The following is a 21,080-nucleotide window of genomic DNA, read 5'->3' as shown; positions in this document are numbered from 1 at the left end:
GTTGTGAAACAGCTAAATAAACTAACATGGAAAGATCTTAAAAATGCGTTGTTAATTGAAGTAAGCAAGTTGCAGAACAGAACATATGGTACACACATTTGCTTTAAAATAATAATAATTACATAATAGGATAATTTATAGAGAGATACATATATATTTAATTACACATTTCTTTATGGTTATTTATTTATTTATTTATTTATTAATACACAGAAAATGTTCTAGAAGAAAACGCACCAAAAACTGATAATATTGATTACTGGGGAGAAGAGGACAAAGCATGTTAATTTGGTTTTAATTATTTTCAAGAAGAATGCATTCATGTATTATTTGTGTCATTAAAAATTAATTTAAAATAAAATCAAAGAACCTTGAGAATATAATGAAGAGTGAAATAAGTCAGACACAAAAGGAGAGATATTTTATGTTACCACTTCTATGAACTCTTTGAACAATGTAAAATCAATGTTTTATAATGTAGAATATTGGGGACCTAATGATAGATCTAATGATAGAAGCTAGTGAGGGGGAATGATAATCAGATATGACAGTCTTTAACAATTGTCTAAACCAAATGTTTAAGATTAAATACATCAGGGATAAAGTTCCTTGTGTTCAAAATCCAAGAATGGGAGAGGTAATGATCTCTTCTCTGTCTTGGATAGGCACCTCCCCTCAACCTGCAGAACCGTGAATGAATTCTGAATCCATTCTTCAGGAGGGACATCAAAAATGCAGAGCTTAGCCACAGGAGACAATTAAAAATAGTGAAGGGTTTGAAACTATTATATGATTCCTAAGATGTATGTAGAACTTCACAATTTGCAAGGTTTCTTCACACATATTCTCACTTACTGACTACATACAAGTAATGAGTGATAGAACTAAGGATACTTAGACTAGCTAAAAGAAAGCTGAAGAGTAATTTAATTTCAGAGTTTCAGAAGTGCTATATAATTAGACACAATTTTTTGTGACCTGGAGGGAAAAGCTGGTTAATAATGAGATGGAACACACTTTGTGAAGTTTTTCAAGCAGGAGAAAGAAGACCACTTGGCCAGAACGAAACGGAAAATGCTCAAGCATTGGACAAGTATTAGACTTTCAAGACTCCTTCCAATTCTGAGATTCTAAGTAGCAAAAACATACTTTTTCCTTTTCTTCCAACGGATAGTGTGGTTTGAAGAGATGACATCAGGTAAGTTCTCATCTTCATCTTGGAAGATACAACAGATTGTAAAAATGACCACAAATTCTTCCCCTCCTTGCATCCATACACTTTTAATGTGATGTTTCATCAAGAGATGGAGTTTATTTCTCCACTCCTGAATTTGGGTTGACCATGTAACTTGCTTTGTGCCATAAGAAAAGGTTTGCAAAGCATTTGTGCATTGGGGGTTTGTTCTCCTTGCTCTTGACCACCCCATATCACCATCATGTGACTAAGTCCAGGCTAGCATGCTGGATAATGAGAGACAACGAACCGGAGAACTAAGACACCCTAGACAATAATAATACAGCTCCAGCTGACAGCCTAGCAAATGCCAAGCAGGAGAATAAGGCAGCCCTAGATCACCTAGCCTCCAGCCAACCTGCCAACTCACTGCAAATACATGAGCAAGCCAAGCAGCAATCAGCCAAGCCCTTCCAGACCAGGACTGCCCAAACACATCACTGAATCATGAGCTAAATTAAATGATTGTGGTTTTAAGCCACTAAGTTCTGGGGTAGTGTATTATACAGCGGAAACTAACTGATACAGAAGATATCAAGGAGTATCCCCATTCCCACTCTGGCTGCACTTTGTTTCTTAGAGCAAAGGAAAACTTCCCTTTGCTTTGGAACCATAGCACATTATATAGGCCCTATTTTGGATGAAAGTTCACCCTGTTTGCTCAGTGATTGCCTGCCACAGATGTAAGCTACTCTTTTTTTAAGTTTCAGGGTATCAGGTTATTTAAAGATGCTGCATCTTTGGGGTCCACTGTTGGCAGACTTCTGCATCCCATGATCTCACTGCTCAGAGTATGGGGACCTGATTGAAGAAAAAGACCACTATACAAAACCATTTAGCTCGCTGGAAGTCTTCCTGGAAATGTTCAGTCATAGAATGTCAGAGCTGGAAGGGCCCTCCAAGCTAAACTAATCTCAAACCTTCATTTGACAGATTAAAAAAAAGCAAGCCTTGGGAAGTTAAGCATCTTGCTCAAAATCTTACAGCTTGGAAGTTAGAGTCCAGGTGTCCTGAATCCAAGTCCTAAGTTCTTTTTCTCCCACACTGTCTTTAAGTTTTATTTTCTACCTCTGCCCACCAGTTTATTTGAGGTCAGTATGCCTATAGAAATAATAAAGAACATCTTCTGGCAGTAACTGGATATCCATATGGAAAAGAATGAAGTTGGACTCCGATCCCATGCTATACACAAAAATTAACTCCAAATGGCCAATGGCCTAAATACAAGAGCTAAAATCATAAAACTCTTAAAAGAAAATATAGGGGGCGGGGCAAGATGGCGGACTGGTGAGCTGTATGTTTTAGTTACTCCTCTAGGAAAGTAGGTAGAAAGCCAGGAACTACGTGGACTGGACACCACAGAGCAATCTGACTTTGGGCATACTTCATACAACACTCATGAAAACATCAAACTGCTGAGATCAGCGAAATCTGTAAGTTTTTGCGGCCAGGGGACCCGCGCCCCTCCCTGCCAGGCTCAGTCCCGTGGGAGGAGGGGCTGTCAGCTCCGGGAAGGAGAAGGGAGAACTGCAGTGGCAGCCCTTATCAGAAACTCATTCTACTGATCCAAACTCCAACCATAGATAGACTGAGACCAGACACCAGAGAATCTGAGAGCAGCCAGCCCAGCAGAGAGGAGACAGGCATAGAAAAAAACAGCACGAAAAACTCCAAAATAAAAGCGGAGGATTTTTGGAGTTCTGGTGAACATAGAAAGGGGAAGGGCAAAGCTCAGGCCCTCAGGCTCATATGCAAATCCCAAAGAAAAGCTGATCTCTCTGCCCTGTGGAACTTTCCTTAATGGCCCTAATTGCTTTGTCTCTTAGCATTTCAATAACCCATTAGATCTGTGAGGAGGGCCCTTTTTTTTTTTTTTTAATCCTTTTTTCTTTTTGTAAAACAATTACTCTAAGAAGCCCAATACAGAAAGCTTCAAAGACTTGCAATTTGGGGAGGTCAAGACAAGAGCAGAACTAAGAGAGCTCTGAGACAAAAGGCAATAATCCAGTGGCTGAGAAATTTCACTAAACACCACAACTTCCCAAGAAAAGGGGGGTGTCCACTCACAGCCATCATGCCTGGTGGACAGGAAACACTCCTGCCCATCGCCAGCCCCATAGCCCAGAGCTGCCCCAGACAACCCAGTGTGACGGAAGTGCTTCAAATAACAGGCACACACCACAAAACTGGTCGTGGACATTAGCCTTCCCTGCAACCTCAGCTGATTGTCCCAGAGTTAGGAAGGTGGAGCAGTGTGAATTAACAAAGCCCCATTCAGCCATCATTTCAGCAGTCTGGGAGCCTCCCTACACAGCCCAGCAGCCCAGAACCACCCTGGGGGGACGGCACTCACCTGTGACATAGCACAGTCATCCCTCAACAGAGGACCAGGGGTTGCACGACCTGGAAGAGGGACCCACTTACTAGTCTCAGGAGCCATACGCCAATACCAAGGTCTTGTGGGTCATTGGCAGAGACAAACTGTGGCAGGACTGAACTGAAGGATTAGACTATTGCAGCAGCTTTAAAACTCCAGGATCACCAGGGAGATTTGATTGTTAGACCCACCCCCCTCCCTGACTGCCCAGAAACACGCCCCATATACAGAGCGGGCAACACCAAATACACACGCAAGCTTGGTACACCAATTGGACCCCACAAGACTCACTCCCCCACTCACCAAAAAGGCTAAGCAGGGGAGAACTGGCTTGTGGAGAACAGGTGGCTCGTGGACGCCACCTGCTGGTTAGTTAGAGAAAGTGTACTCCACGAAGCTGTAGATCTGATAAATTAGAGATAAGGAATTCAATTGGTCTACAAATCCTAAAAGAACCCTGTCAAGTTCAGCAAATGCCAAGAGGCCAAAAACAACAGAAAATTATAAAGCATATGAAAAAACCAGACGATATGGATAACCCAAGCCCAAACACCCAAATCAAAAGATCAGAAGAGACACAGCACCTGGAGCAGCTACTCAAGGAACTAAAGATGAACAATGAGACCATAGTACAGAATACAAAGGATATCAAGAAGACCTTAGAAGAGCATAAAGAAGACATTGCAAGACTAAATAAAAAGATAGATGATCTTATGGAAATTAAAGAAACTGTTGACCAAATTAAAAAGATTCTGGACACTCATAGTACAAGACTAGAGGAAGTTGAACAACGAATCAGTGACCTGGAAGATGACAGAATGGAAAATGAAAGCATAAAAGAAAGAATGGGGAAAAAAATTGAAAAAATCGAAACGGACCTCAGGGATATGATAGATTATATAAAACGTCCTAATATAAGACTCATTGGTGTTCCAGAAGGGGAAGAAAAGGGTAAAGGTCTAGGAAGAGTATTCAAAGAAATTGTTGGGGAAAACTTCCCAAATCTTCTAAACAACATAAATACACAAATCATAAATGCTCAGCGAACTCCAAATAGAATAAATCCAAATAAACCCACTCCGAGACATATTCTGATCACACTGTCAAACGCGGAAGAGAAGGACCAAGTTCTGAAAGCAGCAAGAGAAAAGCAATTCACCACATACAAAGGAAACAGCATAAGACTAAGTAGTGACTACTCAGCAGCCACTATGGAGGCAAGAAGGCAGTGGCATGATATATTTAAAATTCTGAGTGAGAAAAATTTCCAACCAAGAATACTTTATCCAGCAAAGATCTCCTTCAAATCTGAGGGAGAGCTTAAATTTTTCACAGACAAGTTAGCTGAGAGAATTTGCTAACAAGAGACCTGCCCTACTGGAGATACTAAATGGAGCCCTACAGACAGAGAAACAAAGAAAAGACAGAGAGACCTGGAGAAAGGTTCAGTACTAAAGACATTCTGTATGGGTACAATAAAGGATATTAATAGACAGAGGGGAAAAATATATATGACAAACATAAACCAAAGGATAAGATGGCTGATTCAAGAAATGCCTTCACGGTTTTAACATTGAATGTAAATGGATTAAACTCCCCAATTAAAAGATATAGATTCGCAGAATGGATCAAAAAAATGAACCATCAATATGTTGCATACAAGAGACTCATCTTAGACACAGGGACACAAAGAAATTGAAAGGGAAAGGATGGAAAAAAATATATCATGCAAGCTACAGCCAAAAGAAAGCAGGTGTAGCAATATTAATCTCAGATAAAATAGACTTTAAATGCAGGGATGTTTTGAGAGACAAAGAAGGCTGCTACATACTAATAAAAGGGGCAATTCAACAAGAAGAAATAACAATCATAAATGTCTATGCACCCAATCAAGGTGCCTCAAAATACATGAGAGAAACACTGGCAAAACTAAAGGAAGCAATTGATGTTTCCACAATAATTGTGGGAGACTTCAACACATCACTCTCTCCTATAGATAGACCAACCAGACAGAGGACCAATAAGGAAATTGAAAACCTAAACAATCTGATAAATGAATTAGATTTAACAGACATATACAGAACATTACATCCCAAATCACCAGGATACACATACTTTTCTAGTGCTCACGGAACTTTCTCCAGAATAGATCATATGCTGGGACATAAAACAAGCCTCAGTAAATTTAAAAAGATTGAAATTATTCAAAGCACATTCTCTGACCACAATGGAATACAATTAGAAGTCAATAACCATCAGAGACTTAGAAAATTCACAAATACCTGGAGGTTAAACAACACACTCCTAAACAATCAGTGGGTTAAAGAAGAAATAGCAAGAGAAATTGCTAAATATATAGAGACGAACGAAAATGAGAACACAACATACCAAAACCTATGGGATGCAGCAAAAGCAGTGCTGAGGGGGAAATTTATAGCACTAAACGCATATATTAAAAAGGAAGAAAGAGCCAAAATCAAAGAACTAATGGATCAACTGCAGAAGCTAGAAAATGAACAGCAAACCAATCCTAAACCAAGTACAAGAAAAGAAATAACAAGGATTAAAGCAGAAATAAATGACATAGAGAACAAAAAAACAATAGAGAGGATAAATATCACCAAAAGTTGGTTCTTTGAGAAGATCAACAAGATTGACAAGCCCCTAGCTAGGCTGACAAAATCAAAAAGAGAGACAACCCATATAAACAAAATAATGAATGAAAAAGGTGACATAACTGCAGATCCTGAAGAAATTAAAAAAACATTATAAGAGGATACTATGAACAACTGTATGGCAACAAACTGGATAATGTAGAGGAAATGGACAATTTCCTGGAAACATATGAACAACCTAGACTGACCAGAGAAGAAACAGAAGACCTCAATCAACCCATCACAAGCAAAGAGATCCAATCAGTCATCAAAAATCTTCCCACAAATAAATGCCCAGGGCCAGATGGCTTCACAGGGGAATTCTACCAAACTTTCCAGAAAGAACTGACACTAGTCTTACTCAAAGTCTTTCAAAACATTGAAGAAAATGGAACACTACCTAACTCATTTTATGAAGCTAACATCAATCTAATACCAAAACCAGGCAAAGATGCTACAAAAAAGGAAAACTACCGGCCAATCTCTCTAATGAATATAGATGCAAAAATCCTCAACAAAATACTTGCAAATCGAATCCAAAGACACATTAAAAAAATCATACACCATGACCAAGTGGGGTTTATTCCAGGCATGCAAGGATGGTTCAACATAAGAAAATCAATCAACGTATTACAACACATTAAAAATTCAAAAGGGAAAAATCAAATGATCATCTCAATAGATGCTGAAAAAGCATTTGACAAAATCCAACATCCCTTTTTGATAAAAACACTTCAAAAGGTAGGAATTGAGGGAAACTTCCTCAACATGATAAAGAGCATATATGAAAAACCCACAGCCAGCATAGTACTCAATGGTGAGAGACTGAAAGCCTTCCCTCTAAGATCAGGAACAAGACAAGGATGCCCGCTGTCACCACTGTTTTTCAACATTCTGCTGGAAGGGCTAGCCAGGGCAATCTGGCAAGACAAAGAAATAAAAGGCATCCAAATTGGAAAAGAAGAAGTAAAACTGTTATTGTTTGCAGATGATATGATCTTATATCTGGAAAACCCTGAGAAATCGACGATACAGCTACTAGAGCTAATAAAAAAATTTAGCAAAGTAGCGGGATACAAGGTTAATGCACATAAGTCAGTAATGTTTCTATATGCTAGAAATGAACAAACTGAAGAGATACTCAAGAAAAAGATACCATTTTCAATAGCAACTAAAAAAATCAAGTACCTAGGAATAAACTTAACCAAAGATGTAAAAGACCTATACAAAGAAAACTACGTAACTCTACTAAAAGAAATAGAAGGGGACCTTAAAAGATGGAAAAATATTCCATGTTCATGGTTAGGAAGGCTAAATGTCATTAAGATGTCAATTCTACCCAAACTCATCTACAGATTCAATGCAATCCCAATCAAAATTCCAACAACCTACTTTGCAGACTTGGAAAAGCTAGTTATCAAATTTATTTGGAAAGGTAAGATGCCTCAAATTGCTAAAGACGCTCTAAAAAAGAAAAACGAAGTGGGAGGACTTACACTCCCTGACTTTGAAGCTTATTATAAAGCCACAGTTGTTAAAACAGCATGGTACTGGCACAAAGATAGACATATAGATCAATGGAATCGAATTGAGAATTCAGAGATAAACCCTCAGATCTATGGCCGACTGATCTTTGATAAGGCCCCCAAAGTCACTGAACTGAGTCATAATGGTCTATTCAACAAATGGGGCTGGAAGAGTTGGCTATCCATATCCAAAAGAATGAAAGAGGACCCCTACCTCACACCCTACACAAAAATTAACTCAAAATGGACCAAAGATCTCAATATAAAAGAAAGTACCATAAAACTCCTAGAAGATAATGTATGAAAACATCTTCAAGACCTTGTATTAGGCGGCCACTTCCTAGACTTTACACCCAAAACACAAGCAACAAAAGAAAAAATAGATAAATGGGAACTCCTCAAGCTTAGAAGTTTCTGCACCTCAAAGGAATTTCTCAAAAAGGTAAAGAGGCAGCCAACGCAATGGGAAAAAATTTTTGGAAACCATGTATCTGACAAAAGACTGATATCTTGCATATACAAAGAAATCCTACAACTCAATGACAATAGTACAGACAGCCCAATTATAAAATGGGCAAAAGATATGAAAAGACAGTTCTCTGAAGAGGAAATACAAATGGCCAAGAAACACATGAAAAAATGTTCAGCTTCACTAGCTATTAGAGAGATGCAAATTAAGACCACAATGAGATACCATCTAACACCTATTAGAGTGGCTGCCATTAAACAAACAGGAAACTACAAATGCTGGAGGGGATGTGGAAAAACTGGAACTCTTATTCATTGTTGGTGGGACTGTATAATGGTTCAGCCACTCTGGAAGTCGGTCTGGCAGTTCCTTAGAAAACTAGATATAGAGTTACCATTCGATCCAGCGATTGCACTTCTCAGTATATACCCGGAAGATCGGAAAGCAGTGACACGAACAGATAACTGCACACCAATGTTCATAGCAGCATTATTCACAATTGCTAAGAGATGGAAACAACCCAAATGTCCTTTAACAGATGAGTGGATAAATAAAATGTGGTATATACACACGATGGAATACTACATGGCAGTAAGAAGGAACGACCACATGAAACATATGACAACATGGATGAACCTTGAAGACATAATACTGAGCGAAATAAGCCAGGCACAGAAAGAGAAATATTGCATGCTACCACTAATGTGAACTTTGAAAAATGTAAAACAAATGGTTTATAATGTCGAATGTAGGGGAACTAGCAATACAGAGCAATTAAGGAAGGGGGAACAGTAATCCAAGAAGAACAGATAAGCTATTTAACGTTCTGGGGATGCCCAGGAATGACTATGGTCTGTTAATTTCTGATGGATATAGTAGGAGCCAGTTCACAGAAATGTTGCTATATTATGTAACTTCCTTGGGGTAAAGTAGGAACAGGTTGGAAGTAAAGCAGTTATCTTAGGTTAGTTGTCTTTTTCTTACTCCCTTGTTATGGCTTCTTTGAAATGTTCTTTTATTGTATGTTTTTCTTTTTCTTTTTTTTTTTTTTTAATTTTTTTTTTCCATACAGTTGATTTAAAAAGGAAGAACAGGTTAAAAAAAAAAAAAAAAAAAAACAGGAAAAAAATATGTAGTGCCCCCTTGAGGAGCCTGTGGAGAATGAAGGGGTATTGGCCTATCCCACCTCAATGGTTGCTAACATGACCACAGACATAGGGGACTGGTGGTTTGATGGGTTGAGCCCTCTACCGTAGGTTTTACCCTTGGGAAGACGGTTGCTGCAAAGGAGAGGCTAGGCCTCCCTATAATTGTGCCTAAGAGCCTCCTCCCGAATGCCTCTTTGTTGCTCAGATGTGGCCCTGTCTCTCTAGCTAAGCCAACTTGAAAGGTGAAATCACTGCCCTCCCCCCTACGTGGGATCAGACACCCAGGGGAGTGAATCTCCCTGGCAACGTGGAATATGACTCCCGGGGAGGAATGTAGACCTGGCATTGCGGGACGGAGAACATCTTCTTGACCAAAAGGGGGATGTGAAAGGAAATGAAATAAGCTTCAGTAGCAGAGAGAGTCCAAAAGGAGCCGAGAGGTCACTCTGGTGGGCACTCTTACACACACTTTAGACAACCCTTTTTAGGTTCTAAAGAATTGGGGTAGCTGGTGGTGGATACCTGAAACTATCAAACTACAACCCAGAACCCATGAATCTCGAAGACAATTGTATAAAAATGTAGCTTATGAGGAGTGACAATGGGATTGGGAAAACCATAAGGACCACACTCCACTTTGTCTAGTTTATGGATGGATGAGTAGAAAAATAGGGGAAGGAAACAAACAAACAAACAGACAAAGGTACCCAGTGTTCTTTTTTACTTCAATTGCTCTTTTTCACTTTAATTATTATTCTTATTATTTTTGTGTGTGTGCTAATGAAGGTGTCAGGGATTGATTTAGGTGATGAATGTACAACTATGTAATGGTACTGTGAACAATCGAATGTACGATTTGTTTTGTATGACTGCATGGTATGTGAATATATCTCAATAAAATGAAGATAAAAAAAAAAGAAAATATAACCAATGGACTCTTAGATATGACACCAGAAGCCTGGGGAATTAAAGAAAAGTAGATAATTTGAAATTTGGCAAAATTTAAAACTTTTGTGCATCAAGAAAATGAAAAGACAACCTACAGAATGAAAGAAAATAGTTACAAATCATATATCTAATACAGGTCCAGTATCCAGAATATATAAAGAACTGTTAAAACTCAACAACAAAAAGGCAAACAACCCAATTTTTAAATGGGCAAAGGACTTGAATTGACACTTCTCCAAAGAAGATATACAAATGACCTACAAGCACATGAAAAGATGCTTAATATCATTAGTCATTTTGGGAAATGCAAATCAAAACCACAATGAGGTACCACTTCACACACACTAGGATGACTATAATAAAAAATAATAATAAATATATAATAAAAAATAATAAGTGTTGGCAAGCATGTGGAGATATTGGAGCTCTAGTACATTGCTGATGAGAATGTGAAACAGTGGGCTATGGAAAACAGTTTAACGGTTTCTCAAAAAGTTAAATATAGAATTATCATAAGACCCAGTGATTCCACTCCTAGTTATCTACCCCAAAGAATTGAAAACAAGTATGCAAACAAATCCATGTGCACACATGTTTGTAGCAGCACTATTCACAATAGCCAAAAGGTAGAAAGTCCAAATGTCCATAAATGTATGTATGGACAAATTGTGGTATATACATACAATGGATTATTACTCAGCCATAAAAAGGAGTGCAATACTGATATACTACAAGTGGAAAGATCTCAAAAACATTATGCTAAGTCCAGAAAATCAGACACAAAATGTCACATATTGCATCATTCCATTTATGAAATGTCCAGAATAGGTAAATCCATCAAGACAGAATGCAGTCTGGTGGTTGCCAGAGGCTGGGAGGAGAGAAGAATGAGTAGTAACTGCTTAATGGGTACAGAGTTTAATTTTGAAGTAATGGAAATGTTTTGTAACTAGAAAAAGGTGGTTTTAGCACATTGTGAATGTACTAAATACCACTGAATTGTTCACTTCAAAATAGTTAATTTTATTGAATTCCACCTCAGTAAGCTTTTTTTAAGATAATTTAAAAAAACACCTCCCCATGAAAAGATTATCTTCTGGTTTAGTATTGTTTATGAACATCCTTACTAAACATGGTATGTTCTCCCTATAACCGTCTGTCTTATATTTGTGTGAATTCCTTCAATTATCAAGTTCTCTTTTTTCAGGAGGTTTCTTTTAGTTGCTATTTATACATTTTCATTTTTGCCATAGGAAAAGAATTTCCTCCATGTGCTCTTGAAGTCTATAAAATAATGGAGAAAGTTGATTTTCCCAGGAATGAAAGTGGAGAAGTTGCTGCTATTATCCATCCTAATCTGCAGGTAATCTTTGCTGTTTCTTTAAAGTATGGAAAATAATGATGCCTTACCTCTGGGTAAAATTCTACAGTTCATTAAGCATTTTAAATACATTAACTCATTTGATGTTCTCAAAAACATTGCAGTGCAGATAAAGTGTTCAGAACTTCACTCAATAAATATTTATTAAGCATGTGCTGGGTGCTGGGGACAAATCAGTGACCATGGTCTACATTCTTATGGAATTTATAGCGATAGGTGTCTTTAGCGATACTAAGGCCTAAACTGTGGTCTAGAAATCAAGGTAAACAACCAGGTCCTATAACAGAATAATAAGGTGACAGGAGGAGAATCAGACGAGGATCCCCAGAGCAGGTGAATTCCTACTGAAGTGCAATAATATCCAATATAACATCAGAAAACTGAGGCCCAAAAGTTATATCCTTCCCATAGCCATACAGCTATCAATGGTAGATCCAGAACTAACTTTCTTTGTAGTTGACAACATTGCTGCTACATCCCTGTGGTCAATTTCACCACAAAATAAGTTACAGCAAAAAAATCAGAACCTCTTTCTTTGGAAGATTTTCTGCCACCATTTCCCTGACTTTCTTAAGAACCCCTATATCTACCCCTTACCTGGTTTAATCACCTCATTTCTTATCAGCATGGTGAAAGGGGAGGACAAGGCCACCAATGCCCTGTCTCAAGGAGCATTTAGGAGATTTAAATCTGAAAAAGGCAAAGGGAAAAGCAGAGAGGAGCAAAGATTCCAAAAAGCTAAAATATCTTCTCTCCCGTTGTGAATACTCCGCACAGCTTCAGGTCATCAGCCAGTTACACTTATGAGTGGAGTTGTTGAGGAACAACAGTAGCAATGAGCTGAGAATGTTGTGGACCCTTAGAGATGGAAAAGACTTGGGAAATTTTCTACCCTGGGGTTCTCAACCTGGGGGCACATTACCTAGGGAATTTAATACACACACACACACACACACACACACACACACACACACACACACACACACACACACACACACACACACACACACACACACACACACACACACACTGATGCCAGGGTCCCACTCTGAGAAAATCTGACTTTATTTTTCAGGGATAGCCAGATTTGAAAACCACTGATCCAGTTCAATCTCCTATTTAATGATACTAATTAGTGGTCATCCATACTTGATTGAATACTTCTAGTGACAGAAAGCTCACTATCTCTTGAGACATTGTGCACGGTTGTGTCTATTGATCTATGGTTGATTAAGACTCCCAGATCATTTTATATGAACTGCTGGACTTACATACTTGATCTTTTTAACCAAATACAAAACTTCACATATACCGATGACACAACCTCATTGGTTTTGATTCTGTCATTCATACTCTTTGCTATCCATCCCAAATTTGCATCATCAGTAGTTTGAGTAAGGCTGTTAATACTATTATTGGGCCATTTCCAAGCATGATGTTAGCAACCAGAGATGGTTAAGAATACCTTCAGGTCCTTGCGGAGCTGCTCCATGGTCCACCCTTGGGGTCTATGCTCTTTTCTCCAACTAGGAGCAGTTATCTATCTCCACAGAGCTTTAGACCACCAGGTACCACTCCTCTAGAGCCCTTGCCAGACACTGTCATTCATCACAGCCCCATCTCTCTGTGACCTTAGGGGTTACCATGTTTGTTGCAATCCCCTTTCAGAAGAGTAGAATATAGCCTAAGAGGGGGGCAGAAGCAGTGGAGTTGAGAATTACTTCCCATATTCTTCCTGAGATCTGAAAGGATTCATTTGTGGGAGCTTTCCAGCTCTACCTATCAGACTGAAGCATTTATTGAGCCCTTGTTTTGTACAAAACATGCACCAAGTACAATGGGAAAGACATACACAAAACTATGGGTATAATCTTCATACACAAAACTATGGGTATAATCTTCTGGAAGATAAAATCCAGATATCATATACATATGTGGAAAAGATTTAGGCACTTAATAAAGTAGTCTGCCCGAAAGTAAACACTGGCAGAGCAAATCCTGCTTTCTGGCTTAGTGGGATCCAGATAGAATCCTGAAGAAGGAATCTTAGGCAGTGTTTTGAAGAAAGGAAAGATGAATATTGGGAGAGAGAAAGGAAGGAAGCATTATAGGTTACAAAAATTACAACTACAAGAAACAAGAGGCCAACGTGATGATGTCATTAACAGAGTGTTTTTTAGTTTTTCCTGAGAAGTCCAAAAATAATCCTGGGAAGACTGAGAAGTTAGATTAATGACATCAGTAACAAACAGGACAGTTAGTAGTAGGTCTTAAAAGTCAGAAATGATAGGTTTTATTTGATGAACAATAAGGAACAACTCCTTATGCTCTAGCAGGGATTGGTTGGTTCATTAATACAATAAATATTTTTTGAAGGCTCTCTAAGCCTGTTCTGGACCCTGAGATTCAAGATAAGCAAGGTCCCTTATGGATCTTCCATACTAATGTGGGGAGAACAGATCATGAATAAGTAAATAAATGCATAAACCAGATTATTTCAGACTGCAATAAGTGCTATAAATGAAATAAACAATAATGTAGTAGAGGATAACAAAGGATACCTATTAGATAGGATGGTCGGGAAGGGACTCCTTGAAATGGTGACATTAAAGCTGGAACCTGGAGGATCAGAAGCCAGCCAGGTGGATAACAGTACAAAGGCCCTCAGACTGAAACAAACTTGGAGTATTTGAGGAGCAGCAAGAAGACTAGTGCCAATGGAATGTATGAACTGAGCAGAGATGATGTAGACCCTGGAACTAGAGACACAGACCTGGTCACAAGTCCAGATTTTGTTCTAAGAATGATATTCTCAATCAGGGATGTTCATTGGAATTACCCAGGGGGTCCCCACCCCCACGCCTGGAATCTAGCACAAACCTACTAAATCAGTGCTTCTCAAATTCGAGCACATGCAAATCACCTGGGGAGCTTTTTAAAATTCTGAATTCCCTGGTCCCCATCTCCAGAGGTTCTGATTTAATTCATCAGGGTGAAGACAGAGAATCAGTGTCGATTTGTTTGTTTTTGTTTGTTTGTTTTTGAAGTTCCCAAGGTTGCTTTCTTGCTGATCAAGTTCAAGAAGCTCTGCACTGCATCAGAAGCTTTGGGGGTGGAGTCCAGCCACGTGTATGTGGAAGAAGCTCCTTCAGGGGTTCTGAGGCACATCTCTGAGTGAAAACCACTGTTCCCAAAGCAGTAGTTCTCAACTATGCTGCATTTTCAAATCACCTTGGAAACTTTAAAAAAACAGTGGCATAAGGGAATTTGGGGAGGAAGTGAAGGAACTGTTCTGTATCTTGTCTATGGTGGTGGTTACATGACTATATGCTTTGTATTTGTCAAAACTCATAGGCGTTTTTATTTTTTTTTTTTAAATCATCATTTTATTGAGATATATTCACATACCACGCAGTCATACAAAACAAATTGTACTTTCGATTGTTTACAGTACCATTACATAGTTGTACATTCATCACCTAAATCAATCCCTGACACCTTCATTAGCACACACACAAAAATAACAAGAATAATAATTAGAGTGAAAAAGAGCAATTGAAGTAAAAAAGAACCCTAGGTACCTTTGTCTGTTTGTTTGCTTCCCCTACTTTTCTACACATCCATCCATAAACTAGACAAAGTGGAGTTTGGTCCTTATGGCATTCCCAATCCCACTGTCACCCCTCATAAGCTACATTTTTATACAACTGTCTTCGAGATTCATGGGTTCTGGGTTGTAGTTTAATAGTTTCAGGTATCCACCACCAGCTACCCCAATTCTTTAGAACCTAAAAAAGGTTGTCTAAAGTGTGCGTAAGAGTGCCCACCAGAGTGATCTCTCGGCTCGTTTTGGAATCTCTCTGCCACTGCAGCTTATTTCATTTCCTTTCACATCCCCCTTTTGGTCAAGATGTTCTCCATCCCACGATGCCGGGTCTACATTCCTCCCCGGGAGTCATATTCCACGTTGTCATAGGCGTTTTTAAAACATCCAAAGTGATTATAAGGTGTGGCCAGAGTTGAGAAAAATTGCTGTAATGCAGTGCTTCTCAAACTTTAATGTTGTGTATATGAATCTCTGGAGAATTTGTTAATATGAGGACTTTGATTTAGTAGGTCTGCAGTGGGGATTGAAATCCTGCATTTCTAACAAACCCCCAGGTGACACCGATGGTACTAGGAAATTAAGTTCGAGATGAAGGATCTCAAACTTCTACCCCAGACCTATAGAATCAGAATCTGCGTTTTAACTAAAATCATCAGATAATTTGCAAACACATCAAAGTTTAAGAACTGTCCTAGAGTTCCTGTGTTGTGACAAATTGGTGTTAAAGTGCTCAAAGATCCAAATTCCTGGTATAGGGCCTTTCAAAAAACTTAAGTGTTCTCATATAATTGGGGGTACATATGGAACACATCCACCTTGTCTTAGACTTTTCCCCAGTCCGCCCCCACCTTCTCTCCCCAATTCCCATTAGAATAGAATCTCCTTGAGTGAACACACAGTGTTGCTCATGTTTATATCCTCAAAGGTAGAATGTTTTGCACACAGATTTCTAATAGATATTTCCTAAATCTTGCTGAACAGAATTTAACTTCTGCTGACAGGAGGTAGAATATATGGATATATATATATGTTTAGTTTTGCCTTTTAATATTATAAATCTCTTTGGCGGCATTCAAGGCAAACCTGGTATTGAAGCAATTTCAATTATATGTGTTGTGCCAGTTTGTATATTTATGTCCCCCAGAAAAAGCCGTATTCTTTAATGCATTCTTGTGGGGGCAGGCGTATTAGTGGATTGGGTTGTAACCTATTGGTTCCGTGTCCATGGAGATGTGACCCACCCAACTGTAGTGATAACTCTGATTGGATAATTTCCATGGAGGCGTGGCCCCGCCCATTCAACATGGCCTTATTTAGTTTACTGGAGCACTATATAAGCTCAGACAGAAGAAGCTCATAGTTAGCTGGAGCTGAGACAGACATTTTGAAGATGGCCATTGGAAGCTGATGCAGACATTTTGGAGAATGCCATTTTGAAACGCAACATGGAATCAAGCAGACACAGCCACGTGCTTTCCTATCTAACAGAGGTTTTCTGGATGCCATTGGCCATCTTCCAGTGAAGGTACCCTTTGTTGATGGACACTTTATGGCCTTAAGACTGTAATTGTATAACCAAATAAACCCCCTTTTTAAAAGCCAGTCCATCTCGGGTGTTTTGCATTCCGGCAGCATTAGCAAACCGGAACATGTGTCAATTATAAAATTAAAAGGGGAACTTTAAAAAATGCCGCCAAAACTCATTACACGATTTCAGTTCAGTCAGATCACAGATATGCCTCTCAGTGTCTCTCTTTTTAAAAGAATAGAAGGCTTTAATTTGTTAGTTGTCTAGAATCTGACATAAAATGTTTAAAGTAGGAGAAAGACCAAATGTAATTTATTTATTTTAATTTTTTCCCAAAAGGATCAAGACTGGAAACCATTGCACCCTGGGGATCCCGTGTTTTTAACTTTTGATGGAAAGACTATTCCATTGGATGGAGACTGTACCGTATACCCAGTGTTTGTAAATGAGGCAGCATATTATGAAAAGAAAGAAGCTTTCGCAAAGACAACTAAACTAATACTCAATGCAAAAAGTATTCGCTCTTTACATTAAAAATCTCTTTTAGCTCACTTTTATAGTAACTTGAAAAACTGTACTAGTCTGTAAGCTCCTCGAGGGCAGGATTGTGCCTTATTCAACTTCACACCTGTAGCACCCAGCTCAGTGCCTTGCACTCACTAGACATTCAGGCAATATTTCTTGAGTGAATGAATTTATGAATATATTTTTAAGGTGTCATATTTTATGTATGTAGCTTATTCAATGAAGTGTATTTCCTATTTCCGTATAGCTTTTTATACATTTTACTTTAATAGTTTAACATTCTTAATAAACAGTCTTTAAATTCAAAATATAAAATTGAAATAGATGCTATATACAAAAAGTGATTGAGCATAGTAATAAATTATCTTTTTGAGTAATGTATAAATGCTATTAATAATAAATGGTGCATACTTGCTGATTTTTTAGTATGCATATTAAAAATGGACATTTTAATTGTTCATTGAATTAAAAATGCTAATGTGCCATGTATCCAGTCTGTTAAACTTTAGCAACAGTTGTGATATCCTTAAGCAATTTCTAAATGCTCTTTTGCAGAGAAATGTGAAAGAGAAATGGGGGCTGATTGTAAAGGTGACATTATGAATAAATCAAGAAACTATGAATAGTCCTTTATCCCCAGAAAGACAATAACCCACACAAAGCATCACTGCTCTGGTAGGTTCCATTGTTCTGCATTGACCTAAGATGCTGAAAGCCTCTTTCAGATGTTTAACATGCCCCAAGAGCAGCTAACGTTCCTCTCCAGCATGGCACATTTGGAGGAGGCATGTTCCTCACAGCTGTCCCTTCTCCTTTTGAAAGAATGCAGTCTCCCTTATTCCCAGCCAAGGTGTGGGGAGAGAGGGCCTTTCTTTGGCTCTAACCACCAGCACAGGTGGTGAAGACAGAAAGAGTAGAGAGCAATGGGCTCTAGAGGAAAGGTGACCCAAACCCATGTCTATAGTTTGCAAATACATTCCTCCAAGAAATTTTCCCATGGCCCAAATGTCCACATCCCTCACCTCCCATGATTCCTCTCCTCAAAAGTCCCCTGCCTGAACATTGCCTCCCTCCCTCGCCAGCCCCTCCAGGTCCCACCCCTCCTCTTCACTGATGCCACAGCAGCCTTTATCCCATCATTTAGACCCCAAAGTTTATGGTTTCAAATGTATTTATCAAAATTATACTAACATTTTATTATTAACATAATTATATTAACATTGCCTAAATTACACTGATGTAACTATACTAACATAATCTGGAGCCTGAGAGTCCCATAGAAATGACCAAAGCCACAGTGCTCGAGAGGGGCCCACCAGTCACAAATGCAGGACCAGGGGGTGTCTGAAAGGCCTGGATTTGCATACCCTACAAAGACAGAATCTGAAGGGGACTGGCTGCTTAGAGGACTCTGAAAGCTTTTTGAATCTCTCTACCATGTGGACTGGGCTCATCATCTAGCTCTTTGTATTCCCCACCCTAAGGCAGACTTACAAACAACTAGTCCAGTGCCTAACACATAGTAGGTCCTTAATACTTTACAGATTAACAGCTGAGGGGGCACATCCAGAGAGAACTTCATGCAGTGCTACCACATATGTCTGTGTGGGTTGCACAATGCATAAGTCCCAGGGGCACCATTCACATAAGCCACAAAGTGAATGGTGCAGCTCAGATCCCATCACGCCAAAAGACAGGATGGAGTTCTTCAGAGTAGCCAAGAGAAAAAACAGGGACTTAACTAGTAAGCAAAGTCAACCCCAAAACTGGGGCCTAGAAGGGGTTACAGCAGTGCAATTTAGAAAAAAATATATACCAGAACACAAAATTAGCTACAGATGGACTAAAAAGTTTAACATAAAAGTCAGTTTTGGGAAAATAGATCTATTAGGCAGAGGAATAACTTTCATCATCTTGGAACAACATAAGAAATGTCATGGAAATGGAAAAAGGTCCTTGTGCAGGGGTCAGGGGTCCCAGAGCAGGTCCCTGGTGGGGGGCAGGGCAGATAAATTGTGGGTTTGGCAGTCAAAAGTCGAAGGTGTTTCTGTCTGATGTCTTCCATTTTTGCTGTAAAGTAGGAAGTAAAACCAACAGCAGCTATTGAAAGGGAAGTAATGAGAGTCATAGGTTTAAGAAGTATAATAGTTTTGAAATAACTGCTAGAAAATAGAGCCAAACTGATGAGAGAAATAGAAGGACCACTGGGTAGTATTAAGTGTTGCTGTAAACATTAAATGAGATGATGTATGCAAAGTGCATGGCACATAGTAGGCACTCAATCAATATTAATTTCCTTCTCCCCTCCTTTCCTCCACCTATAAGGGAAGAAACTGTCTTATTCATATTTGTTATCACCCAGCATTGCACATACTGGATGTTCAATTTTTGTTAACTTGGTTCTAAGTCCTCACACGTAGTAAGTAGTCCTCACACATAGTAAAACTGGATTGAATTCCTTCCTTTCTGCAGAAATTTGTCATAACCATCAGAGAGGTAGCTCAGTGCAGAGAGAAAAGTATCCACAGCCCAGGAGAAAGATTTTTTACCTTCACATGTCCTTCAATCTCTTTCCAAGTAAAATTTCCCCATCTATTAAATGGGGATTAAATCTCGTCAAAACTACAAAACCGTATTATTGAGATAATCAACATAAAGGAAAGAGCTTTATAAGTAGTAAAACATACAATCTCAAAGGCTGAAAAAATCAACATAATCTTTTGGGGAGTTAATTTTTCAGCAGTATCAAAAGCCATAAAAATGTTCATACCCATTGACCCAGACATGCCACTTCCAGACATAAATCCTACAAAAGGGGTTTCCACCCTTTTTCTATCAGTCCACTCAGAATGTTCCCATAGATGGCACTTTCCTAGACTAAAGCCTATTTAAACTAGGATGCGGATTATGTACAATTCTCATTTCTCTGCCATTCAAAAAGACACATCCCAGTGAAGGAGGCTATTTATGGGAATCATTCGAATTAAGTAAATAATTTACCAAATGCAGTACATCATTCTTTAATAAATTGTTTGCAGGTTCTGCAACTCATCAAGACATGGCAGTATCCAGGCACTCAAGTTGAGAGTGGCCATCTTTATGAAATAACTCTAAAGAACAAAAAACTGCATATACACAAGTTGGGCTGCTAGGCAATAATGATAGCAACTGTATCATCTCTTTCATATCCGTTGTTTCATTGCCTCTTCACTAAGGTCCTGTGAGGTGGACAGGAGGGATTTAAGCCATGGACTTACATTCCATACCTGACATGCAAGAGAAATTGAGAACCAGCAGGGTGCAATAAATAGAGCATGGCTTAGGGATCTTATGGCCTGAACCTCTAACATTTTCTGGCTGTGACTCCTTGGGCATGTCACATCAACCCCCTGAGCCTCCTTTTACTCAAACTGCTTCCAGAGTTTCTGAGTGATTCAAATGGGGAACTAGACATGAATGAACTTTGAGATGTAAACACTGGACGGAGGTGTACTACAGCACGCTGGCTGTGCCCTGAGCCAGGACCGATGATAATGCTTCAGTTCCAAACTGTGACCTCTCCTTTCTCCACTCCTGTTAAGTAACACTTTAGGATTTCTAGTTGGTCTTCACATTAGCATGCTTAAGACAAGGACAGACATGGCCCCAACAAGGCAAAATAAATATTTATTAGAATTCGAGAA

General features: G+C 38.9%; 1 protein-coding gene across 1 annotated transcript in view; it reads left to right on the top strand.

Moving 5' to 3' along the window:
• Nucleotides 1-18,020, top strand: part of ASPA (aspartoacylase) — a 30,588-nt gene extending 12,568 nt beyond the window's left edge. Inside the window, exons 5-6 of the mRNA XM_037810257.1 lie at nt 11,610-11,719; nt 17,212-18,020. Of these exons, the coding sequence (XP_037666185.1) occupies nt 11,610-11,719; nt 17,212-17,406 (305 nt within the window). The 3' untranslated portion in view covers nt 17,407-18,020. The remainder of the gene's footprint in view (nt 1-11,609; nt 11,720-17,211) is intronic.
• Nucleotides 18,021-21,080: the final 3,060 nt, after the last annotated feature.

This window comes from Choloepus didactylus, chromosome 18, assembly GCF_015220235.1.
Source record: "Choloepus didactylus isolate mChoDid1 chromosome 18, mChoDid1.pri, whole genome shotgun sequence".
Classification (NCBI taxonomy): domain Eukaryota; kingdom Metazoa; phylum Chordata; class Mammalia; order Pilosa; family Megalonychidae; genus Choloepus; species Choloepus didactylus.
The sequence above is the reverse complement of the archived record's forward strand: the minus strand, read 5'-3'. Positions and strand labels throughout refer to the sequence as shown.